We start from the raw sequence: 22,641 nt of genomic DNA on the forward strand, positions 1-22,641 counted from the left end.
CATGCCAAATGCTAATACCTGCTCAAAATTGCTACCTGCCTACAAACAAATCAGTACCATGAAATTTTGAGATGCCCAAAGAAGATAGAACCTCTGACCACCCTAGAGGTTTCATTTTTTAAATTGTGCTATGATACCCAGTTGCTAAAGATAATTTAGAATACACTGTGCTGCTTTTTTTATTTTAAATTTATTACAGCTTATCTAAGCATCCAAAGCAAGCGAGTGCGATAAAACGAAGTGCATCGTATCAATCTTAACAGACTTCATGCCCCTCCTCCATGCCATGCTTTCCCCTACGATTCTACTAAACTCAGACTAAGAAGGAACCACCTACCACAGATCCCTTGTCATGGGTGGCAACGCTGCTGAATTCCAGCCTACTTAACCAACCCATCCTTTACCACATCTACTGCCATCATTCAGCCTGAAGCAACAGTAGTCATTCACTTGAGATTCACTCACAACTCCAATTTATCACCTTAAGTTTTCTTTAATTTTTAGTTTTAGTCAGAAGCTACGCCTAACATAGAGCATGACAGCCCAAGAAGCAACAATCACCAAATACAAAGAAAAAGACGACGTTTCCATCACAAAAGAAATTAATGTAGCCCAGCTGCAGCGCGCATGTAATCCAACCATATCTCACGAAAAAGAGAGAGAAAAAAAAAAGAAATAATGAAGATGACCTCACTATATCCCACAGGTAGCTACAACCATATTTCACAAAAAAAATGTATGAACTTTTGGAATAAAAGAGAGAGTATTTAATATTAAAGCAACTCGGATAAAGAGTATTCGATTCCTCAAGCAAGGACAATCAAAAAGGCAAAAAATTCCTCGAGCAAGGAAACAGAGTTTCCCTATACATCTCTAATTACACAACTAGTCAGCAGGTTTTTTTTAGGGAAAAAAAAGGGGCAACCCTGCACTGCTTCAACAACAGATCATATCCACAGAAGCGGGATCTTAATATATTAAGGAATCGTTTGGTTCGCGGACAGAGAAGGAGAAAATATGGTTGAAAATAAAAAAATGACTTATGTTTGGCTAGAATTTTCAAAAAACAAAAATAGAAAAATAGCTTTTACATAGAAATAAAATTTCTACATTTTACAAAAAAAATTATAAAATTTCTGCATTTCATGAAAAAAGATCCATATGAGATATGAGAAAGACTTTCTCATAAGTTGAAAATCAAGATATCCTTAACTTTGAGACAGAATAAAGTAAGATTTTTTTCTTTATTAAGAACATAATAAATATTTTATATAATTTTTTTATAAAAAAAATGTTCAAATATAAGCTATTTTGCAATATATCACTCTACCATAATCAACTAAATATATAAAAACTATTTTTACAAGTGTCATATATCCAGACGTCCACTCTCCAGAAAAAAAAAAATATTCTAGCGAGAAGAAACCCAGGAGTACAACTATAGACGGCAACCAAGAAGGGAACTGTACAAAAGAAAGGAAGAAGGGAGAAACAGGGAGATAAGGTTTCAAAAATTATCACCTCATCCCCCAGCTGCGACCAGAGCCTTGTCCTCAGAATCTTGGATGACTCTCGGAGTTGAAGACACCGGAAGTATTGCGCCGAGAACAGGAACTGGCTTTCTTATGAAATTGAAAGAGAGATCCTTGTTTGCAGCCAAAGCCATGAGCTCTGATTCCTCCAGCCCCTTTGTTGGGCCCAGGCTGCATCTCTCAGTGGTGTGTTTGGCCAATGCATCTTTAAATTTCTTAATCTGCAATATATGGGGAAGAGAATAATCAAAAAACCAATCACCAAACTCATCTGAGCAACTCTAAACATAGAAGGATTTAAAGTGAAACAAAAGAAGAAAAGAATCAAATGACTTCATCAGGAACACTAAAAGATACCAAAACATAAACCATATGAACCATCAAACCCTCTTCCCATATTTTCTATAGGCTTTCCTAATAGAAACAAACAAAAGATTACATGGAAAATTAAATAGCTTCAGCCTACAATAACGATTTAAAAGTCAAATGACTAGTTATTAAGGATGTAACTCAATTTTTAAAGAAACATAAAAGAACAAAAATTAACAGGCCTGGGCCTCCTGATCACCATTACAGGGAAACAAGAGGAACAAAAAAAAATTAATAAAAGAGTGGAAACTTACAGTTGCATTGGTGCAGCTGAAGCTACAAAGACGACCGTGTGCTCCCCTGTAAAACCTAAAGAAGGGAAGAACGTGGACATTTAAGCTATAACACATGGATTTGTGCTTTTCATAGTTTACTTGGAGGAAGAGAACATCTGGGCTCAGATCTGCAAACTGGCAAATCTGCACATAAAATGAAAGAAAACAAATTCTAAGATATCTCAACTTTAAGATCATGGCAATGAAGGAGATAAGCCATGAAAAGTTATATTAAAACAGAGAACAGGATTTGTTTTTTAGTTTTTTTTTTTTTTTTTGATTCAAAAGGATATGTGAAAAAAAAAAGGCATACCTTTGCATGGAGGGCTTTGCAGCCTCCACAACCAGGGGAGAAGAAATCTACTATGACAAGCTTGTCTCCTGCGTTCAAAAAAGAGTCCACGAGATCCTGGGCTGATTCGATCTCCTTCATGTTGGGCTGGAGCTTCTTCTCCCACCATTTCAAAGCCTTTCCGAAGCAGAGGCTCATCTGTAGTTCCCACAAAAATATCAGTAGAAAACCCCTGAAAAGATCTTCCGAAATCACAAAATTTCTTCCTGGTTGAAGTCATGAACAAATAAGGAAGTAACTCATGAAAACTTGTATAAGAAACCTAAAAAAATTAAAGAGATTTTTTTTTTGAAAGAAAAACCTACTTCCCTGATGATCCAAAAATCACGTAAAATTGCAGTTTTTTTAAATAAATCTGGAAAATCCATTAAAAATATATAAATCTTTTTTTAACAAATTAATAAACAGAAAAACAACATAAAAGATCGGATTTTGAAGCTTCTAGATACCTGTACGGGGGAAGAACTAAACTTCCCCTTCACGGCCTTCCCCCTCCAAGCCCCAGAAATCAATCTCCTCCCATGGAAACAGCTATTCCGAGAAGAAGGCATCAGAGACTCGATCGTCCAGGAGGAAGAGAGAGGAAACCCAACAAAAGAAGGGCTCCTCTTCTCCCAAGAAGGGGCCACTGAACGGTGCCCAAACGGCGAGATTACACCGCACTTACTCAAAACCGCCGTCATCAATTCCCAAGATCGAAGCTTTTTCCGAAACAGATCAAAGAAATCGAGAAGCGAAGAGAGATTGATTTGGGAGACGAGGGATTGGGATCCAGAAGAAACTGAGCGGGAGCGAAGGGCAAGGAATAAAGGCGACGAAAACAACCCCGTTCCGTTTCCCAAAAAAGGATAAAAAGTTAAAACGCGTTTCACGCTTCTCCGTTCCGTTTATCTACGTCTTATCTTGAAGCCTGGCCGTCGGGGGGACGCGGTTTTCTAATTGAACGGTGGATGGGGATGAAACGTGGGCTACTAGAGTCGGTGCCACGCTCCGGTCGGTGTGTCGTCGCGTGGGAGAAAAGTGCAATCACTGTTACGTCAGCAATCGGGATAAGATACGGTTGACGGCTATTAGATTAAGGGGAGCGGATAGGATATAATTTGGATTTATTTATGGATAAGGAGTTTGGGATTGTGTGTTTTGTTAAATCCAATAATCACGGGATACCGGACACGTAAAAAAAAGGAGAGGAGAGATTATTTACAGAGACACTAAAAAATTTCAACAAATTATATTTATTTATCTATTCTAGGAGCAGAGATGAATCATTTATACTTTATTGTGTTGGAGAAATGCGAAAAATTCTCAATTATTAACCTCATCATCTTACATATCAGAGTTGCAAGTAACATATAGTTAAGTAAGAAGCAGCATAAAATTTATTGTCTTATCTATATTTAGCAATTCAACCCCAAAATTATTTTTTTATGAGAAAGAGTATAAAGAAAAATTAGCACAAAAATAAAAAAATGTTTTGGCGATGTTGGTCTTGGATGGTAACTTATTTTTTTTACTAACGGAACGTTTCAATATATATAAGGCCTGGCTGGCGCTTTTTACTTATGTAAAATTATTTATCTCTATTATATTATTGTAATGAGAGAGGGAATGTTACCGGATTTCCTTTTTAATTAGAATACCTCACGTAGGCAGAGTTTTTAATGGAAAGGGTATAATTAATGATAGCTTGTTATGGGTACATGATTAATGATGGCTTTTAATGGAATCATAATATAGTAAAATAAAATAATAAAAAAATAAATAAGTTTCAGATGTTATCAGTTCATTTTCAACGAGGAAGATGAAGCTTGCTCCTTCTATAAATATTTATTTAATAAAAAATATAGTAATTCATGTATCCTATCGGGTGTGGCCTCATATTCCGAATAACCCCTGAAGTGGATCAATCTACCATGTCGTTGGCCCCAGGGCCAGGCATTCCATCAATCATTGTGACATTTTCTTTTTTTTTTTTAATTTGAATTCGGAAGCTGACTTAAAATTGTGCCCAGGTCTGGCTTCAAAGCAACTACGACACCAAAACAATTCCAGCTTGTTGTGAGGGTCCGGTCCATTGACCGGCCCGTACTCTTATTGGGCTTAGGCCGGCCCGAAGAGGTTAGCCCAGCAATTGCACGTGTGCCGCACATGATAAAAAATAGGAGAGAAGGACTCAGTTGGAAGTCTCCTTCCTCTCCATTTTCGGCCGCAATCACAATCAAAAAAAGATAAATCCCAAGCCCAATCGAACGCTGAAAGCTGGGATCCTTGCCTATTTAAGTTTCTCCATCCTTCCCCTTTGAGATCTATCAAGAAAGGATTATTTTGCTCTCGATTTCATGCTTTTTTTACAAGATTTTTTTTATTATTATTTTCTACCGAAAAAGGTCGTCGGAGAACTTCGCCGGACTGAGATACGAGCTCTCTATCCTCTCCTCTTTCTTCCTTTGTGTTTTGGGCTTTGGTCCCCATAGTTTTCAGCCGGCAATCGTCGGAGTCACACTGAAACAAGGCACCCCTGTTTCGGTCTTCGTCCACCGACTTGGTCGACCAGCCGTTGCCGCCAATTGCCCTCTGTTGCCTGCCACCGCCACCTTGTCGGACCGTTGCAGTCACAGCCACCAACCACCCCCTTTCTCTTCCATCTTGCTAAGAAAAAAAAAAGAAAATAAGGAAGAAGAAAAGAAGAAGAAGAGGAGGGAGAGAAACCACCCCTCTCTTTCTCTCTCTCGTTTCCTCTATCTACTTTCTCTCTTTTTTCTCTCTCTAGAAGATCTAAGAAATCCAAAATCAGGTCCTGTCGACCGGACCAACAAATCCGAATTGACACCTGAAAAGAGGCCTTAAATTGTCCTATGCCCGGATCGCCTACTAGACTGATCACTTGGCCTTATCAATTATACAGAAAACCCACTAATGATAAACTATGTTAAACGACCTTGGCCCTGATCGAGTCCATGCCCTATGATTTATTAATCAAATTGCTTGGACCTAAGCCATTCAGAATCGTCGAACAATTGTCCCTATTTCTTACTATTTTAATTTGATTAAAACCGTTAAACAAAAATTGATTTTGCTTTTAATATTTTTATAGGGTTAACTGAATTGCCTAGTGAAGGTTGACGGTCTCAGGTGAAAGAGGTAAGTAAGCTTTATACTTTTTACTAGTTTTTAAACTTGTAAGTAAATTTTATACTCCTTACTAGTTTTTGAACTTGTAAGCAGTTCTTACATTTCTTATTATTTTTCAGATAATCATGTTTTCCGTATATAAAATTTATTTATGGAAATATCATGCTTTTTTAAAAATTATAGATTAGCATATATGTTATAAAAATCATGCTTTATTATGAGAAATAGTTTCATAAATGCTTTGATGAATATAGCTTTGTTATGAAATATGAATCTAATTATATCATTTAGTATTTTTTTTATCTATTGATATTTATGTTTTAAGAAAAAAATATAAGTTTTGTAAAGGCTTTGAGATTGCTATGACTGCCTCTAGAAATAGAGGTCAATCGACACTCTAAGGTTAGCATCCAACAAAAACGACCATCTGCCAATGGGTTAAAATTGGTAATGAATATGAACTATGATATCTTGTCGATTACGAAGATAGCCCTGTCATAGGTTATGGTGATCGTAGTACGAATATCTATGAGTCATGTTTTGATCCATAATAGGATTATATGATATGAGAAACGATTTATGAATTTATTTATAATATAAACTTAGTACTATGTTTGTGAAATATGAATGATTAATATACGCATGGTTTGCTTTATGATTTGTTTTATATACTATATTATGAAATGCTTATTTTGGAAAATCTATTATTTTTCTTAAATGATGGATTGGTAAGAAAAATTTATGCTTGATCTAGTAAGGTAGTGAAATGTTTACTTACTGAGCTGTGTCGCTCATATACCTTTATTTTTTTTTTCTCTCCAGACGAATAAGGACAATAGCAATGAAGGACGGTCTAGGCTTGGAGTTCACCAAGCACTAACAAGCTTGACGATCTATATAGCAGAGCATAACTTTAATTCTTCAGTGATTATGACATTGTTGTTAATAATTTTCTGAATAGCTTTGGTTTAAATTTAGACGCTTTGAACTAGTATTGGTTGCATTTAATGAATAATAAAATTAGATTTATTCTATTAAATTTGAGATGGATTTGAAAGCTAAATATAATGTTGGCTTCATGTTATCATAAGTTGTACTCCTTGGTAGCACGGCTATGTCATGCTATTCAGAAACTTAATTCATTACGCTTAAATGTAATGTTGGCGTGACACTTGTACACGTTGTACAATTTTTGAACTTAATTGCAGGATATATAGTTAGGCAATGCATGAATGATACACCTATTATTTCTGAATTAATCGAATATTCAAAAAATATTTTATTCACCATCCTGAATTACTTGATAAAATCATTACGCTTAAATGTAATGTTGGCGCGGCACTTTCAAATGCTTGATGTATTAACAAAATAATTTTAATTAATTTGAGTAAAGCAACTTACATTATCTTTTGTTAAGGTACATCAAAACTAATTGTTTTATTATGCTGATCAATTTATGTCTTTATATTAGACAAATGTACGAATTTGTGGCCTAGTCACGGCCAGAGAAAGGCAATTAGCTCAGTTCAGTTTTGGGTTGATCTAACATGCGCGCATAAATAATTGGTTTCTTTTCACTTTGTTTGTGCTTGTCGTAAGTGCAATGGAGATTGAGTCATGTTGAAGCGGATTACCCTAGTCACCCTACTGTAAGAGCATAATCTCCTTTTAAATCGGTAAGTTTCGTTACAATGTTTCTTTTATTCACAAGTGAATGTAGTTACCCAGTTTTTAGTGATGCATCTACAGTGCAGCTCTCCTGTATGGCTACCAATTTTTTGTAGATCAATTCTATCCGGAACGGAAAAAAAAACCCTAATGCAGGGGCTCTGTCACTTTGCGGTAGTGGAATTGAAAAATACATACGAAAGATATTATAATATAATTATAGTTCAATATCTATATACATACATATATATATATATATATACACACACACACACACATGCACGTGCCCTCTCTTTCTCTCTCTCACGTGCACTCTCATTTTCTTTCTCTCTCTCTCTCTCTCTCTCACACACACACACACACACACACATAGCTATTTCTAAATAAATTTTATATAGAAAACTGTGTATAAACCATATTCCAAAAATTTCTCAAGGGCAGTTTTATCGCACAAAAAATAAACCAGAAAAAAGAAAACACTTCTTCCTCAATTTATTCTTCCAACCAAAAAATATCATCACAGAAAAACTTTCACGGAATAATCTTATTTTCCTTCAAGCTTATTGGAATGACTCTCATTTTTTTTCCAAATTTATTCCCCATCCAAATATAGTCCTCGCCTTGCGTCGCAATTTCTGGCGAGGCCTTCATGGGGCGCATTACAAACAGATACAGTGGGCAAGGCAAATTCATTCTCTAATTCTACAAGCTTTGAATGTAAAATTGGGCCGACCGTACCAGTATTGTAGCCCGATAACTCATCTCCTTCGGGCCCATGATAGCATAAAAATGCGATGTTTATAATTTGTAAACACATGTTATACGGCAGCATAAATTTTTTCCAATTTTTTTACATAAATACTCTTCTAAAAATTTAAATTTTCATGAATACCCTCTTAAATTTATATTTATTTTTGTATCCTCATAAAGTATTGTTTTTGCACAAATACCTTTAATATAACGGTTCTTCTAATATCGTTAATAAAAAATCATATTTATTTTAATTAAAAATAAAATAAAATTTTAAAATTACTTTTTTGTTCTCTATCGTGATTATCTTATAAATGTTTCTTTTTGCACATTTACCTATTAAGGATAGTTTAGTTATTTTAATTTAAAATCGTTAATTTTTTAACAGCATTGGATGGAGTGGGCACATATGCAAAAATAAAAATAAAAAATGATACGATAGCAAAATAAGTGTTTTACAGGATATACATGCAAATATTAATTTTAGGAGAGTGTTCATGCAAAATTCGATACTTAGAAAGATATCCGTACAAAAAAAAAAAAAAAACTTTTTTTTTTGTTTGATGGAACATAATTTATTTTTTGATTGAACTTTTTTTTTAAAAAAATAATACAGTGCATGTTTGTTGACTTAATATTCCCTATAAAATCAATGAAGGGGGATCGAATGGCTTGCACTTTATGTATGAGAAATGCTGTTAATATGAAAACGAACCAGGCCAACAGATCCATTCCGTAGTCCAGGCTGGGGCTGATTGATCGAGCCATGGGTTGAGGCCGAGCCTCGCTGAGACCTGTCCTCTGAATGCATGTCTTATGAGCAGGTAAGCCAACCGAATTATGCTCTGATAGTTCTTTTTTCCAAGATTCAACTCGGATAATTAACCAGGTGGAAAAAAGACATGTTAAGATACATAGGTTAAGAAATATAAAGAGCTATCAAAATGCAACGTGACCTAAGAAGATTCGAAGAGCTTGTTTTAGTTTGAAAACTAACACAATTGGCATTGGCACTTCCATGTTGAGCAGATCTTCATGGGCTGATCAATTTATCAGGCATCGATGATGAGCGATATCTACAATGAATTCGATCGCAACGTCCGATTGGCATCGATCCTAAGCTCGACAGTGCTCCGTTCTTGGACTCATGTTTTTGGATTCATCCAGTGGAACATAAACTATAAGGTGGCAATTGCATGGGGTTGTCAAGGTTAATTATTCAGTGAACTGTGGCCTTGGAGTCTGCATGTGTTGTGATTGGTTTGAATGATTTATCTGTGGACTGTTTCCTTGAAGTATTTAGGAGCATCTTGCATGCAGCTTATATTCAGGTCAAATCCAGCTCCCCGATGAATGAGCTGAGCTAGAGCTAGACTTCGTTTGCCTAATTTCGATTCTTTCGAACTTGAGATATCGATAACTAAATAATAGATTATCGAATAATTTTATTTTCATCAATAAGATAAATATGGATCTTCTAGATTATATTTACCTATGAAAACTCTTCCATCCCCTGTGTTCCACTTGTAGAATCCACACAAATGCAGTTATTTTATATCTTATAGACCCAGCAACTCTGGCCAATTGATGTCCAAGGGTTGCAGGTCTAGCTAGCATGATTCCCAAGTAATAGAACTGTTCTTCATACATCTAATTTTTCCTGTCTATTCTAAACCAAACCTATACAAGCTGTTCCTTACTTCATCACAAAGCTAGAGAAGACCACTCTGCTGTATCTAGTGGGTGACTAATTCATCACTGCTTCCCCAGCCTTTCTCCATTGGATTAAAGAGGTTGAGAAATTAGGTACTTAATTAGAACCAAAGAAAAGCATCGGGACTTTATAAACAGGACCAAACTAAGTCCTATCAGCCACTAGCTTGGCCTATTTCACCATCACTTTCCAAGCATTTCTTTCTGAATGTCTCAATTGGATTGCAGGGTTTTGGTTGGATCACACGTGCCCTGCTCATTTCAGCCATGACCTTGATGTGAGATCTAAGTTTTTGGTTGGATCTGAGCTAAAAATAGATTTGGGGCCTTGGGGAGTGGGGATCAAATGTATTAATTGGATCCAATATCATAGAAATAGTTCAGGTTCACAATATGATCCACAAAATATAAACTCTTCAACAAGGCACATAAAGATAGGAAGATACCGATGGCTTGAGTGTATCTTCAAAAAATTCTAGCAGAAGCACAATTTAAGGTCTGTAGTTTGTACCAGTTTGCGCAGCTAAATACAAGCTTGATAAACCATGACCTTTTACATGAACGAGTACTACTCAATCACTAGGAAAGGACTTGATCTTGATTTACAATGATGGTTTTTTTTAATTCAAAACTTATTCACTTTATTAAATAGAGCCATTTGATATATCCTGTGATATTTTATATTTTAACAATTAGTTTGTTATGAAAAATAAATCCTAGTCTCTTTGATGAAAAATAAAATTTTCATTTTATTATGCATGATATTTTCAAAATACTATTATTTAAAATATTTAAAAATATCAATAACTACTACATATTCCAAAATTTATTCATAATTTTCTTTCAAGCTTTCTAAAAATAGATTATTAATGATTATTTTTTATTTTTGCTACAATTAAAGAGTAATGATGTATTTAATATAGAAAAATTAATATTTTGTATTATATTGTTTATTTCAAATAATTTAAATTTTAATATTTTTGATATAAATCCAGTTGGGTCGGTGATCTGGACCTTTCTTTGAGTGGATTTCATGCCGGTTTAAAATCTATACCTTAGGCACTCACCTGGTTAATTGCCTACATATCACATGTAATGCTGATCTAGATAGTGGATTCCGCTCATATCCTTTATTATTAATGTCTCTTATATTAGTTTTTATTATTAAACTTTGCTCAATATCTGAATTGTGATTAATTTCTGACTTATATTCATATTCTGATTAAAAGGTGTGGATTTAATTTATCCGATTTGTGTCATTATCTCTTTAAAACAAATATGGACATACGCGATACCCAGTTTATACTCCTATCTATTTAGAACAAATATATATATACTAATTTTGGTATCTATTTAATATCAATACCTTTATTTATATCTATGGAAAAATATGGATATAGGCATAGATATGATCCGTTGTCGGTCCTAACTCTTAGCTTCAAGAAAAATCTTCTTAAATTGGGATAAGGTTGAGCGAACCTCATGACCCAAGGGCCAGATTGATGATGTTTAAAAGCCTTATTCTAGGCTACAAAATGGGAATGCAATGCATTGATGTAGAGTCTATCGAACTTCCAAAGAAAGATAGTAAGGTTGAGTGAACTTCAAGACCTAGGGACCAAGTTGATGATATTTACAAGCCAAATTTTAGGATGCAAAATAGGAATGCAACGTATTGACATCATCAACCCCAAGGCTTCGACACACGTTAAACATAAAAATAACGTTGAGTGAACTCAATAACGCAGGGACCAAGTTGGTAATGTTTAAAAGGCAATATTTTAAGCCCAATTTGAGGCTGCAAAGTAGGAACGCCAAGCATTCATATCCACCTGTTGCGGGGACGGCCTTTGGCCGGAGCCTCACACAACAGCATAGCCCACATTAAGCTAGCAGAGAAAGAGGACCGCGTTCCTCCCGAGGTATTGTCCGCTTTGGGGGTCGAGCGTACCTGGAGCCCTCCTCACGGTTTTGTCCCACAAAAGGGCCCTCGAGAGGAAAGGATTTCCACCCCTCATTTAAGGCACGGAACCTTTCCGCTACTAGCCGATGTGGGACTAAATTCAAGGCCCCCTCCCCCCCCACAACATAGCCCCCCAGCAGGAAGGTTCCGGCCAGGTTTTACCCCAACGGGCCCCCACAGTCCTGGAGGGTAGTCAATGGAGAGAGGAGGCGCCCCCTACCTGGCGCGCCATCTGTTGCGGGGACGGCCTTTGGCCGGAGCCTCACACAACAGCATAACCCACATTAAGCTAGCAGAGAAAGAGGACCGCGTTCCTCCCGAGGTATTGTCCGCTTTGGGGATCGAGCGTACCCGGAGCCCTCCTCACGATTTTGTCCCACAAAAGGGCCCTCGAGAGGAAAGGATTTCCACCCCCCATTTAAGGCACGGAACCTTTCCGCTACTAGCCGATGTGGGACTAAATTCAAGGCCCCCTCCCCCCCCCCCACAACACCACCTATCAAACTTGTACTGGTTTAGCCCATCTTAAAGCTAGGGAAAACAAGATTGAGTGAACTTCGTTACCTAGGGACCAAGTTGGCGATGTTTAAATGCCTCTTCAGGCTACAAAGTAGGAATGCAAAATGTTGATATAACCTATCAAACTCCCAAGGGTGTAAGACATCTTCTTAATGAGAAAGTAAGGCTAAGTGAACTTCATGATCCAGGGACCAAGTTTATGATGATTCTAAAACCTAATTTTCTCCAATGTAGGGATTCAACACATTGATATAAGCTATAAAACGCTCAAGGGGTTCAAATGGACCTAGCTTTCGCATGCTTCCTTTGAACCCTATGGACAGGGACTTGAAAATTATAAAAAGCAAATATCGAAGGGGAATGCAAAGCAAGTTTATATCTACCCTAGATATATGAAAGATGAGATAGCTGTCGGAAATCTATCTCCACGGAGCTCTCTTAAAACGACGCTGTCGGAATTCGCCAAAAATGGTAAACCCTGATTCATAGTATGAGAGAGCGCACGCTCAAAACTAGGGGCCGTTCGGTATCTTTTTTAACTTTATACTTCTGATCGTCACGAATTGAATTATAAGAAAATTGCTTTGGGTCGGTTACCAATGTCAATAATTGGAGATTACACAATTCAAACAGTTATGAATTCGACTCAAATCAAAATAGACAAAGATAAACCCGTTGAATGCGATATGAAAGAAATTAAAGCCATTCGCCGCACGATGGTTCTTATCTCTCCCCATTCATGCAATCCGAACGTTTGAGGATGTGGTGGACTTATTCATCATAAAGTAGTTGCACCAAGCAGATCGTCCGCCGTGCTTGATCGAGATTTTTTGATTTGCTGCCTCCACTGCTCCATTGGTCTGAGGCCTGTACGGCGAGGATTTGTGCTGTTGTATCTGATACCGAATGCACAGCTGCTCAACTTCGGTCTTTCCCTTTCACCATCCTCTCCGTCCAAGAAGCGCCTCTTTCGCTCCAAGGCTTTCTCGCGGTACTTAGAAAGCAATTTGAGAAGGAGAAAAAGGTAAGACGAGCCTGACAGAAAGGAAAGACTCAAATACGCCAACTCATTTAGTATCTTTAGCCTATCTGTCCTCTTCGCTACCTCTCAACCGCCATCTTTGCTGCTCTCGGCTTCTGAATTCCTTTCCTTCGGTAGCTCTTTGGGTTTCCCAAGGATAGCGGTAGCTGGGGCAAAGCCCGCTGCCCCCAGAACAATTCCTTGGTGGGGACTACTTGAGCTACCTTGGTGTGTTCTGTAGGTATCGCCACTCGCTTTCCAGCGAGGATACAAGAGTGCGTCGTTTTCAAGCCAGTTTAGCTTCTTAGACCCCACTTTCTTTTCCTGATGCTGAACCGAAAGTGTTCCATACTCCCTCCTCCCTTCTTTGTATGGTGAAAGATCTAAAGCAAAAGACTACTCAAGCGGACTCCCCCTCCCTCTCATGTGAAATGCGAGTTGAATCCACCAGTGCATGAAATACACTCGGGATGGCGAAGAAAAGAGAATCTGCCTCTATTTGATCACGAGAGGCTTCTTCGAGGGGCTTGGCTTCTTGTTCTCACTTCCCTTCCTCAGAACCAACCTCACCTGCTGCCTGCCCATACCCTCTTGTCTTTCTGATGTGCCTTTCTTTCATTTGAATTTGAGGGAATGCGAAATTGCATAAAATAAAAAAAGAAAGTGATGACAGAAGACTGGAAGTAGTGAAGTAGTGAAGGTGATCATGGTGGTAGTGATGCAGGAACAAAGGGATGCTAATGATGTAGTCGTCCAAGTTGGTGGCCTTGATGACATTGGTGATTGATCAACAATATCGTGGTGACATCAATCATAATGAAAGCAGACTAGTAGAGCCATATATGCTGGAGGTTGTATGGCTAGCAATGACATCAGTTATAGCGATGATAGTGGTAGCATAATAAGTAATGGTAGAGGTTGTGAAGAAAATGATATGCAATAATAGAGTTGATGGTGGAAACGGCGGCGATGATGCAATGATGGTGGTAGGGATGGCAACATCAAAGACAATAATGGCAATGAGATGGAGATGTCGGAGTAAAAATTATTTTTTAAAAAAATAAAAAATATATTTTATTTTGATTTTACGAGTTTATTTTAAAGAATAAAAATAGGAAATAAAAAGATGGCAGCCAGGCCCTAAGCCTTCAACGTTCTCGGCACGGCAAGCATACTCAGGTGGACGGAAAACCGTTCCCATCGGTCTCCTTAATGGGAGTTGCTCAATCACCCAAAAAGCGAAAAAAAAAAGAGGAGTTGGTCAGGCTCAGGTGGTGCAGGCGCATGGCTACCTGGCATGACGTCAGTGGTGCGATGTGAAAAAAAAAGTAAAATGCGTCGGTAAAAATATGGTGCATTTGATGCAGCAACTTATCAACATGCATATATGTGGCTTATTCTAGCAAGTTATATGTTGCGATCTTTCTCAGCCTGCGCCGTCAAAATAATTGTGAACCATCTATCGTGAAGATAGCTCATAGATATCGGAAGACGAACAAAGCAACGAATTAGTTCACCTCTTATGTTGTCCGGCATTTCGGAGAAATTATTTTGACAAACCTAGCATGTATTTCACTTAATATGGCATATTGTATTAGAGTTATATAAAATGAAATGTCGTTTTGACCAAAAAAAAAAAAGCCAAAAGTTTCGAAAGTTTGTTTTAATCGTTATAAATCATAATAACTATAATTAAGTAGCTGCATCAAGATATTGTTGAAAGAGTAGTTACAATCTTAGATGGGATAAAGAAAGAATCTTGGTAGTGTGTGTGTGTGTGTATATATTCAATTAGCCCATCCATCTACTAATTTAAGTGAGAAGACTTTGATTCAATCAAATTTCTCTCTAACATCTACCAAATATAAATAACCTAAATATTGAAACATGACCCTAGCCTAAAGCCCAGGAGTTGGCCTAAACACCTCAACAAGAAACATCATCAACTCTATCTGAAATTAATTTCTTATGCCAGAGGTTGCTGGGGATATATATATCTAAATGCTTTTCGGGATCATCTTAGTTTGCAAGCTTTGGTTTCATTGCAATCCTCACTACAAAGACCTGCTATTTCACATGTAGCTAGTTGCAATTACTGTTAGTGTATTGTTCATATGACACATGTTGGTTTTAAGAGATCTCACATGAGAAGATGCATCGAAGTTGTCAAACTACTATGTCTCTGAATAAGTTCTTCGCAGCACAGAGAAAGACGTGTGATGCATATGGCCTGGTTATAGCAGGGAGCATCATGTTATTTCGCAACTCCGTCTTCATAACATTTCTAATTATGATGGTCTGAATGCATGGCACCATTTTCACTAACTAATACTTTGGGACCAGTTGCTATATCTTCATCCAAAGATGAAAGGGAGGCACTAAGATATTCATAGTTGAAGTAGTTCTAGATAAGCTGTAGGTGTTGGTTGGTCCTTGAAGCTAATTTGTTAAGGCTATCTTCTAGATGTACGCATATACAAATTTCAATAGGTTACCAATTTGCCATCCATGTAGTCTTTATGAAGACATCCAACCAGCCAAGCATTCCTTATATTTCTTCAAACCAAGAAAAAGTGATGCCCTAATAGTAGATTATGCTCAATAGAATGGATGTCCAACGAAGATAATGCCAACCACAAACATATAACAAAAATATCTAGGTACACACACACCCACACACCAAAAAAAAAGAAAAGGAATCCAAAACTGCAAGCAAAAGATAGCCTTGCCTTCCCGCAATATGGTTGGAAGACGTTAAGTCTGCAATGGCCTTAAAAACTGTGCATAAACTTCCTATTTCCTAGTGGATAGCTTTACTGCAGCTAAACCAGACTGGCTCGAGCTCCCGAACAACAATAGTGAATGGGGATTATTTATTGTAAAAATAATTCTCTTACATCCATTGCATCACTCTTCACCATCATATGCTTGAGAATATCTGTTGAACTCGGCTGCAATAAACCTAGGCAGAAGGATCCTTTCGAGTATGTCATCCATATGAATCATATATAGGACTTCTGTGCCTCTTCTTTGCTCTCTTCTTCCCAATCTTTGTGGGAAACAAAGACTATCATCTGCTAGTTCCACTTCATTTACCTTAATTACCCGCTTAAAACAAATGAAATTTAATACATGAGCTCAAAGGCTTTTATACTATCAACATAGTTCAATTAAATGTTCTTATACTATGAGAATAAAATCAACCGCTATAACCAAAATGTTTCTGAAAAATACTTCAACAACGCTGTATAACGAACTAGAAGGGTCACGTCGAGCCATGTTGAACACTCCATACACCATGCAAGCCCCCGTTAGGCTTTTTTCTCGGTCCCCGCAAGGGTGTGGCTAATATTCTTTTAGAAAAGATGCTTCTTAGCTTGGCCAACCGCGTTGGACCGATTGTTATGAGGGACACCACGGCTTGTATTTTTCTATGCATTTCATTGTAGAAGCACATATTATCTGCAGTGTGCAGTTTTTACTGTAGAGCACCGAGAGATCCTAAATCTCACTGTGTCTGCAAACAAATTGATATTCTAAGTCATGAAAAGGAATTCACAGAGTAGTCTAAGGATGGACGATCGAGGAGTTTTCCCAAGACCGTGTGCCTCAATGGGCTCCTCAGCGACCTTGGATTCGCTTATCGTTACTCATCAGTTGTTTTCAGTACCATGCCTCAACTGTAGCCTCCACAGGTCTATGACATGACTAGAGAACAAACGCCAATCAAACTCGTCAAAAGTTATTAATTTTCAAAGACAGTACGCCGTAAAGATCCAAGCTTAGGTTCCCGAGCGCCTTCACAGTGACACAAACACATCCCGTAAAAAAATGAAGAAGAGAGGGTAGGTTTAGAAACCTCCAATTACCAAACCTCATCAACTTGGCAGGGGAGAAAAGGAGGAGATGATATATATCATATCATATAGCTAGCGACGCATCACATGAAGCCATATATACTTTAAGCTAATCCTCATGTCTTTTCTATCCAAGTGGCCACCTTAACGTAAAGGATGGAAGGCCCCTCTGTATCAACATGAGGAGGAGACACGTCACCAAGCCCAAAGTATTGATAAAAATAATCATGTAGTTGAATAACTAGGTGGTCATATGTCTCATAGAAGTGAAGCATGTGATGGGATTTTTATCCTCATCTTATGGAAAATGGATAGTATCCATCTCCTGGCCCCGTTCCATCCACATCATGTCATCATCACCTTGCCAATTCTATGTCAAGGTACAGGCCGGGAGGGGGCTCCATCTCCCACTAATCTTTCTGAGTCTTTGTTCGTTTTTTTCCCCTATTCCTTTCGCTCCAACCCATATCTTGGGGAGCACCCCTGAACCGAAAGCTTAAATTAGCCAATTGGTGGAAGGAGGTGGGTCCCAACGAGTCACTGTCCACGCGTACAACGAGATGGTGACGGGGCGGTGAAGACGAGGACGCTCCTCTCGTTGGAGGTGGGATGACGTGAGATGAGTCCTCCGGGCGTAACGGAAGCTAAGGTTTGTTGGCCCGAAAACCTACGCGTTTAGACCGGCTTGGCTTGGCTTGGGCTCATGATTCCAGAAAAATGGGGGAAAAAACGTTGGCCATATATCAATCTTTGAAACGAGTTGCGAGGTCTTCCCATGCTGTTTAAGTTGCAACGGATACAAGAAGGCACAGTTGTAGCTTGCATGATTTGTTCATGCATCATGCAACCTTTAAGCACTGCTCTTTTGCAGTGTAGATTGCCAAGTTCCACCTTGCAATTTGATTCATGGATGGGAAGATTGTACGAGGAAAAAATTCCATGTACAAACCATGATATCTCAAATAATTTGTAAAATAAATTCTTGCAATCGACATAAATGGATAATCAATGGATATACATACAATAGCGACGAGCAGGAAAAAAAGCAAATAATTTTGTATCAAAAAAAAAAGAAAAAGTAAATTATTCAAAACCTTATTAGTTAGCTCACATCATCCGGTCTATGGGCCTCCTTATTCATTTCTTACCCTTTCTGGCATAAATTGAATCAAATTGGGTGGAGATTAGGCATAGCAACTGAAACCATTCAAAAGTATATAAAGAGAAATCTAATTGTCTTTGCAGCCAAGGCTATTCCCTTTCTACCAAGACATAGTCTAAAGAAAGATGCTTATGAAATAAGAATCTACCTGTTTAGGATGCACATCAACATCTCATAATTGATGTCATAACTAGGTACGACAAGATGTTAACTCTATCTTGACTTGTAGACAAATACACATTTGACATAGAAGACATGAAGACGCACGTCCATACAAGGTGAGCACATTCTACAAACACAATGTGTATGTGTAGTCATGAACATGGTGTATGGAGATTGCTTTTTGCAGTAGAAACTAATTGGTTTTGCTTATCAACAAATCATTTCGACCATATTTAATTAATCCATGAAAGCTCAGTGACACACTCTTATCCCTCAACGCGAGTTTTGGGTGGTGGGTGGTCACATCCTCAAAGCCCTGTAATCCTTTCCATTAGCACCTGGTTGTAACCTTTATATGGTCTACTTAAAAGTGAGCCAGACCCATGACTATATAGTGACCATATTAGTGCTAGCATCCTCTAATGGGAAAAAAAGCTATGTATCATAATTAGATAATAATTAAGAATCTTTCTTAAGAATAATTCACCTGGTAATCAAATTAAGGTTTTTTTTCCAAATAATTCCAATTGTTTGCTTGGAATTTCTTATAACTATGCCACACCTGAGTTTCTATCACAAATAAGGTTTGAGTCCAATAGAAGCTCGAAATATATCATCTTATATTAAAAGGACTGCAGCTAGCTAGTCACAACTGGAGCCGAGCCGAGGTGAGGTCGGAAATAGCACGTGCCTTACGGGATGGAAGGGAATATTCCATTGTGGGCAGGGAGGAATATTCCCTTCTCTCCCTCGCTTCGCCGTGTTTTGATGCATGAAAGATGGGCGATGGCGGAACCGGCGGTTATTCTCCTCACCCCAAGTTTGAAATGAACGGAAACGCTTTGCTTTGAATGGAAAGTAAGCTATTAGGCGAAGCAAATCACATGAATAGAACCCTCTCCACTTGCCTCTCCCTTCTTCCCACCTTTAACTGAACTCTTCCTCTCCTCTTTCTTTTTTCCTTTTTTTTTTTATTTTTATTTTTTGGCTAACAAACCATGTCCTTCTATTTGGTTGGTGATGATGTCGTTCTATTTGAAAGACTCCACCCACTTGAAAAGAAGGGAAGTTGACGAGGTTTCTACAGAAAGATAGGGTGATGAAAGTGCAATAGGTTTGAAAAGGGCTTGTGGACTTGGGAGTTGGGGGGCCTTGAAGCTTGAAAGGACCCGTATTTTAGACTTTGGAAACGTTTGGGGAGAAGAAATAATGGAGTGCAAGTACTAGATAAATTTATTTAAGACAGAGACCAACTGCACCAAGATGACGATCATAATTAGGACTCCATAATATGGAATACCATGGAAGAACATCTTAATAAACCCAAAACCGAAGAGAACTACATAATAATAATAATAATAAAACTGTAGCAATAGATCCAATAAATTTTTTTTTAAAGAAAAACATCTAGCAGAACCAAGAATTTTTCAATACAAGAACGATTCCAATAATTAATCAAATAAGATAGCACAAATTATGGGTCCTAACTCAACCAAAGAATAAATTTACATGAGTGTTCACACCTTCATCTCATTCCTCTCTAGAAGTTTTTAATCTGCATATATGCTAGGCGATCAGAAGTCTATATACATTGACAGTATATAAAACACAAGGCCTTCTCTTCTGCAATTAATAAGACATGAGTGGCCTTGGAGAGAAACAAGAGCCTAACAGATTCTGGAGCTAACACATGAATCAATCTCAAATTTTTCAGTATTTCCACATGCTGTCAAAGTCCATCACTGATGCAGCCGAGCAAGGTTCGTCGAGATCATCATAACGCTTTGACACCATGGAGGAAATCTCGGTGGTGTTCCGACCGGCGCCCGGCCACGTTTCCTGCGATGGGCTAATCATCGACTGGTTCGAGTACTGCTCCACCTTGCAAGGCCTCCTGATGGCAGATGATGCAGCGTTGGTGGCAGCCAAAGCTCGAAGCATTGCATCATCGTGGTGCAAGTAGCCCAAACTGGCCGCTTCCGGGAGAGAGAAGTGCGGGCGCTGAGGAGGGACTTGGGGGTAGAACACTGAATTCTCAGGTTGATTTCCGGAGCTTGCTTGAAGACTGACATCTCGCCGGTTCTCCACGCCCAGCATGGAGGAGTAATAGGAAGGCATGGATGCAGAGCTAGAAGGAATCCCCTTGAATTCAAAGCCCTCGCCCTCGTTGATGTAGCTTTGAGTTGGCCAGATATTTGAACTGTAGTAAGAGGGATCCATTAGAGGAGGCAACGTGGAAGAGTCCAGGAAATCTTCTCCAAAAGAGCTTATCCTCTCGAGTCCCGGCACCGGGCTTTTCTTGATTCCGATGTTCTTATGGAAGACCCTACACACAACCCAGTCATCCTGCAATCATAGAATAATCCAGATTCCTCACACAAACTAATATAGATGTGGGCCAAAAATTGGAAAAGAAAGGAAAAGACCTTATGATTTTAGTTATCACATAAAGACAATAGAAAGAAACTTCTTGTCAAAAAAGACAAAACGAAGAGAGAACAGAAAGGACCTTGGCTGTTGCAGGGATAATGGAGTTAGGGGCTTTGCCTTCAAGCCTGTATTCATGCATGACCCAGTTTGTCTTCTCTCCCCTGGGAGCTCTCCCCGTATAAAACACAAGGGTCTTCTTCATGCCAACCAGGATACCTCTCCCCCTATAGATCTCTTTGTCCTTGCCGGTTGCCTTCCAATAGCCAGCTTCTGTGGCCCTGTTGGTCCTCGTGCCAGTTGGGTACTTCCTGTCCCTCCGGCAGAAGTAGTACCGCTCCTTCTCCTCCATCTTGGACTTGCCTTCACACGAGAACAATACTAAGACCAAAAAAAAAAAAAAAACCTAGAAACTAAGAACCAAAACAAGAAACAAAACAAACAGAAATTCATAACGTGGAGCAAGAAAAGAGAAGGTCTAGAAGAAAAGAAGAGGCTTACTTGGAAGATCCCATGGCTCGCACTTGTTCAGATCCACCTCCCCCATCGCTGTTGCACGGAAGCTGCCGTTAAGAGCCTTTGGAGAGAGGTAGTAAGTGATGATCTCTTCATCTGTGGGGTGGAATCTAAAGCCTGGAGGCAAGTCGACACTGTCCCCCTCCTCCTCCCCCTTGTCGAGGACCGGGGCATCCGCCATGGTTGCACCTCTAAAAGAAAACGAGAGAGAGAGAGAAAAATATAATTTTGGAGGAGAAAAGCAATGAGTACTCACCAATCCCAACAACGAAAGAAATAGACAGGGTTGGAGACCCAAGAAAATGGAAACTGAAGGAAAGGACGAGAAAAGGGGTGAATAGAGGAACAGCAAGGGGTGCTGTGATTTCGAGGTGGGGATTTAAGAAAGAAGAGAACAGAGGAGGGAGACCCACTTAAATAGAGGGATTCCTCAAGGCCTAAGATCCGTGCCGCTGAAGGCACTTCTCGGAGAAGGTTCACTGTAGAGGGGTCTATTTCTTTATTGCTACTCTTATTGTTTTTATTGCTAATGTCATTCTTTTCAGCATTATGATATGCTAAGATTGTCCTGCTCCCTCTCCAATCTTTTCATCTCTATTCTCTTTATTTGGTTCAGTTCCCCTGGTGTAGTTTCGAGCTGTCTACTGCAACGTTGATAAGTGTAAGTTTCTGGAAAGGTGTTTTCCATGGTGTGGACCAATGTTTCTGGCTGGGATCTCGTGAAGGCGGTAATGAATTCAAAATTTACTATGTTTAAATAGTGGGGTAAGAAGGGCCGGCGTTGGAGATAAGATGGAAAGATTCACTGGTACATAATACATGCAGATGAACCTAATCCGTGGCAGTTAAAATATGCTAATAACAAGTCTTTGTTAAGGGTGTGGAATTATTCTCTCCTCCATTAACGCCTCTTCCCTTTCCATGACATATGCCAGAAAAAAGGTGGCCCATAGATGTGAATGCTCATGGTTTGGCTTAGCTCAGCTAACAACTGGCTCGCATATGACTTTAATTAAAATTTTGAAAATAATGAGTAAATGACCTAAAAATATACTATATCTAATAAAGAAACGCGCAATATATTGCAAATTCTCTTCTTTTTCTACACAAAATTATCGTTGTCCTTTCATTTCATCCTGTTATGCGTAAGGAACTTTGGCGAGGTCAAATGACACATTAATTTTCTTTATGCTTTTGTTCATCCTCCATGCATGTTAAGGAGC

The 22,641-nt window shown here is 38.5% G+C and overlaps 2 protein-coding genes across 3 annotated transcripts; both read right to left on the reverse strand.

The window, feature by feature from the left end:
• Positions 1 to 1,307: 1,307 nt before the first annotated feature.
• On the reverse strand, positions 1,308 to 3,363 carry LOC103709665 (thioredoxin-like 1-2, chloroplastic). Its single transcript, XM_008795125.3, has 4 exons — positions 2,978 to 3,363; positions 2,490 to 2,666; positions 2,156 to 2,320; positions 1,308 to 1,753 (listed from the first exon to the last, which is right to left on the reverse strand). The coding sequence occupies exons 1-4, from the start codon at positions 3,209 to 3,211 to the stop codon at positions 1,523 to 1,525; spliced, it is 807 nt and encodes a 268-aa protein (XP_008793347.1). The 5' UTR covers positions 3,212 to 3,363; the 3' UTR covers positions 1,308 to 1,522.
• Positions 3,364 to 19,898: 16,535 nt separating this feature from the next.
• Positions 19,899 to 21,818, reverse strand: LOC103709683 (NAC domain-containing protein 92-like). Of its 2 annotated transcripts, none has more exons than XM_008795143.4 (3): positions 21,404 to 21,818; positions 20,985 to 21,283; positions 19,899 to 20,821 (listed from the first exon to the last, which is right to left on the reverse strand). In XM_008795143.4, the coding sequence occupies exons 1-3, from the start codon at positions 21,597 to 21,599 to the stop codon at positions 20,186 to 20,188; spliced, it is 1,131 nt and encodes a 376-aa protein (XP_008793365.1). In that variant the 5' UTR covers positions 21,600 to 21,818; the 3' UTR covers positions 19,899 to 20,185. The 2 variants fall into 2 exon arrangements, with proteins under 2 accessions (XP_008793365.1, XP_008793366.1); XM_008795144.4 differs by having other exon boundaries at positions 20,985 to 21,265; positions 21,404 to 21,816.
• Positions 21,819 to 22,641: the final 823 nt, after the last annotated feature.

Source organism: Phoenix dactylifera, chromosome 13 (genome assembly GCF_009389715.1).
Source record: "Phoenix dactylifera cultivar Barhee BC4 chromosome 13, palm_55x_up_171113_PBpolish2nd_filt_p, whole genome shotgun sequence".
Classification (NCBI taxonomy): domain Eukaryota; kingdom Viridiplantae; phylum Streptophyta; class Magnoliopsida; order Arecales; family Arecaceae; genus Phoenix; species Phoenix dactylifera.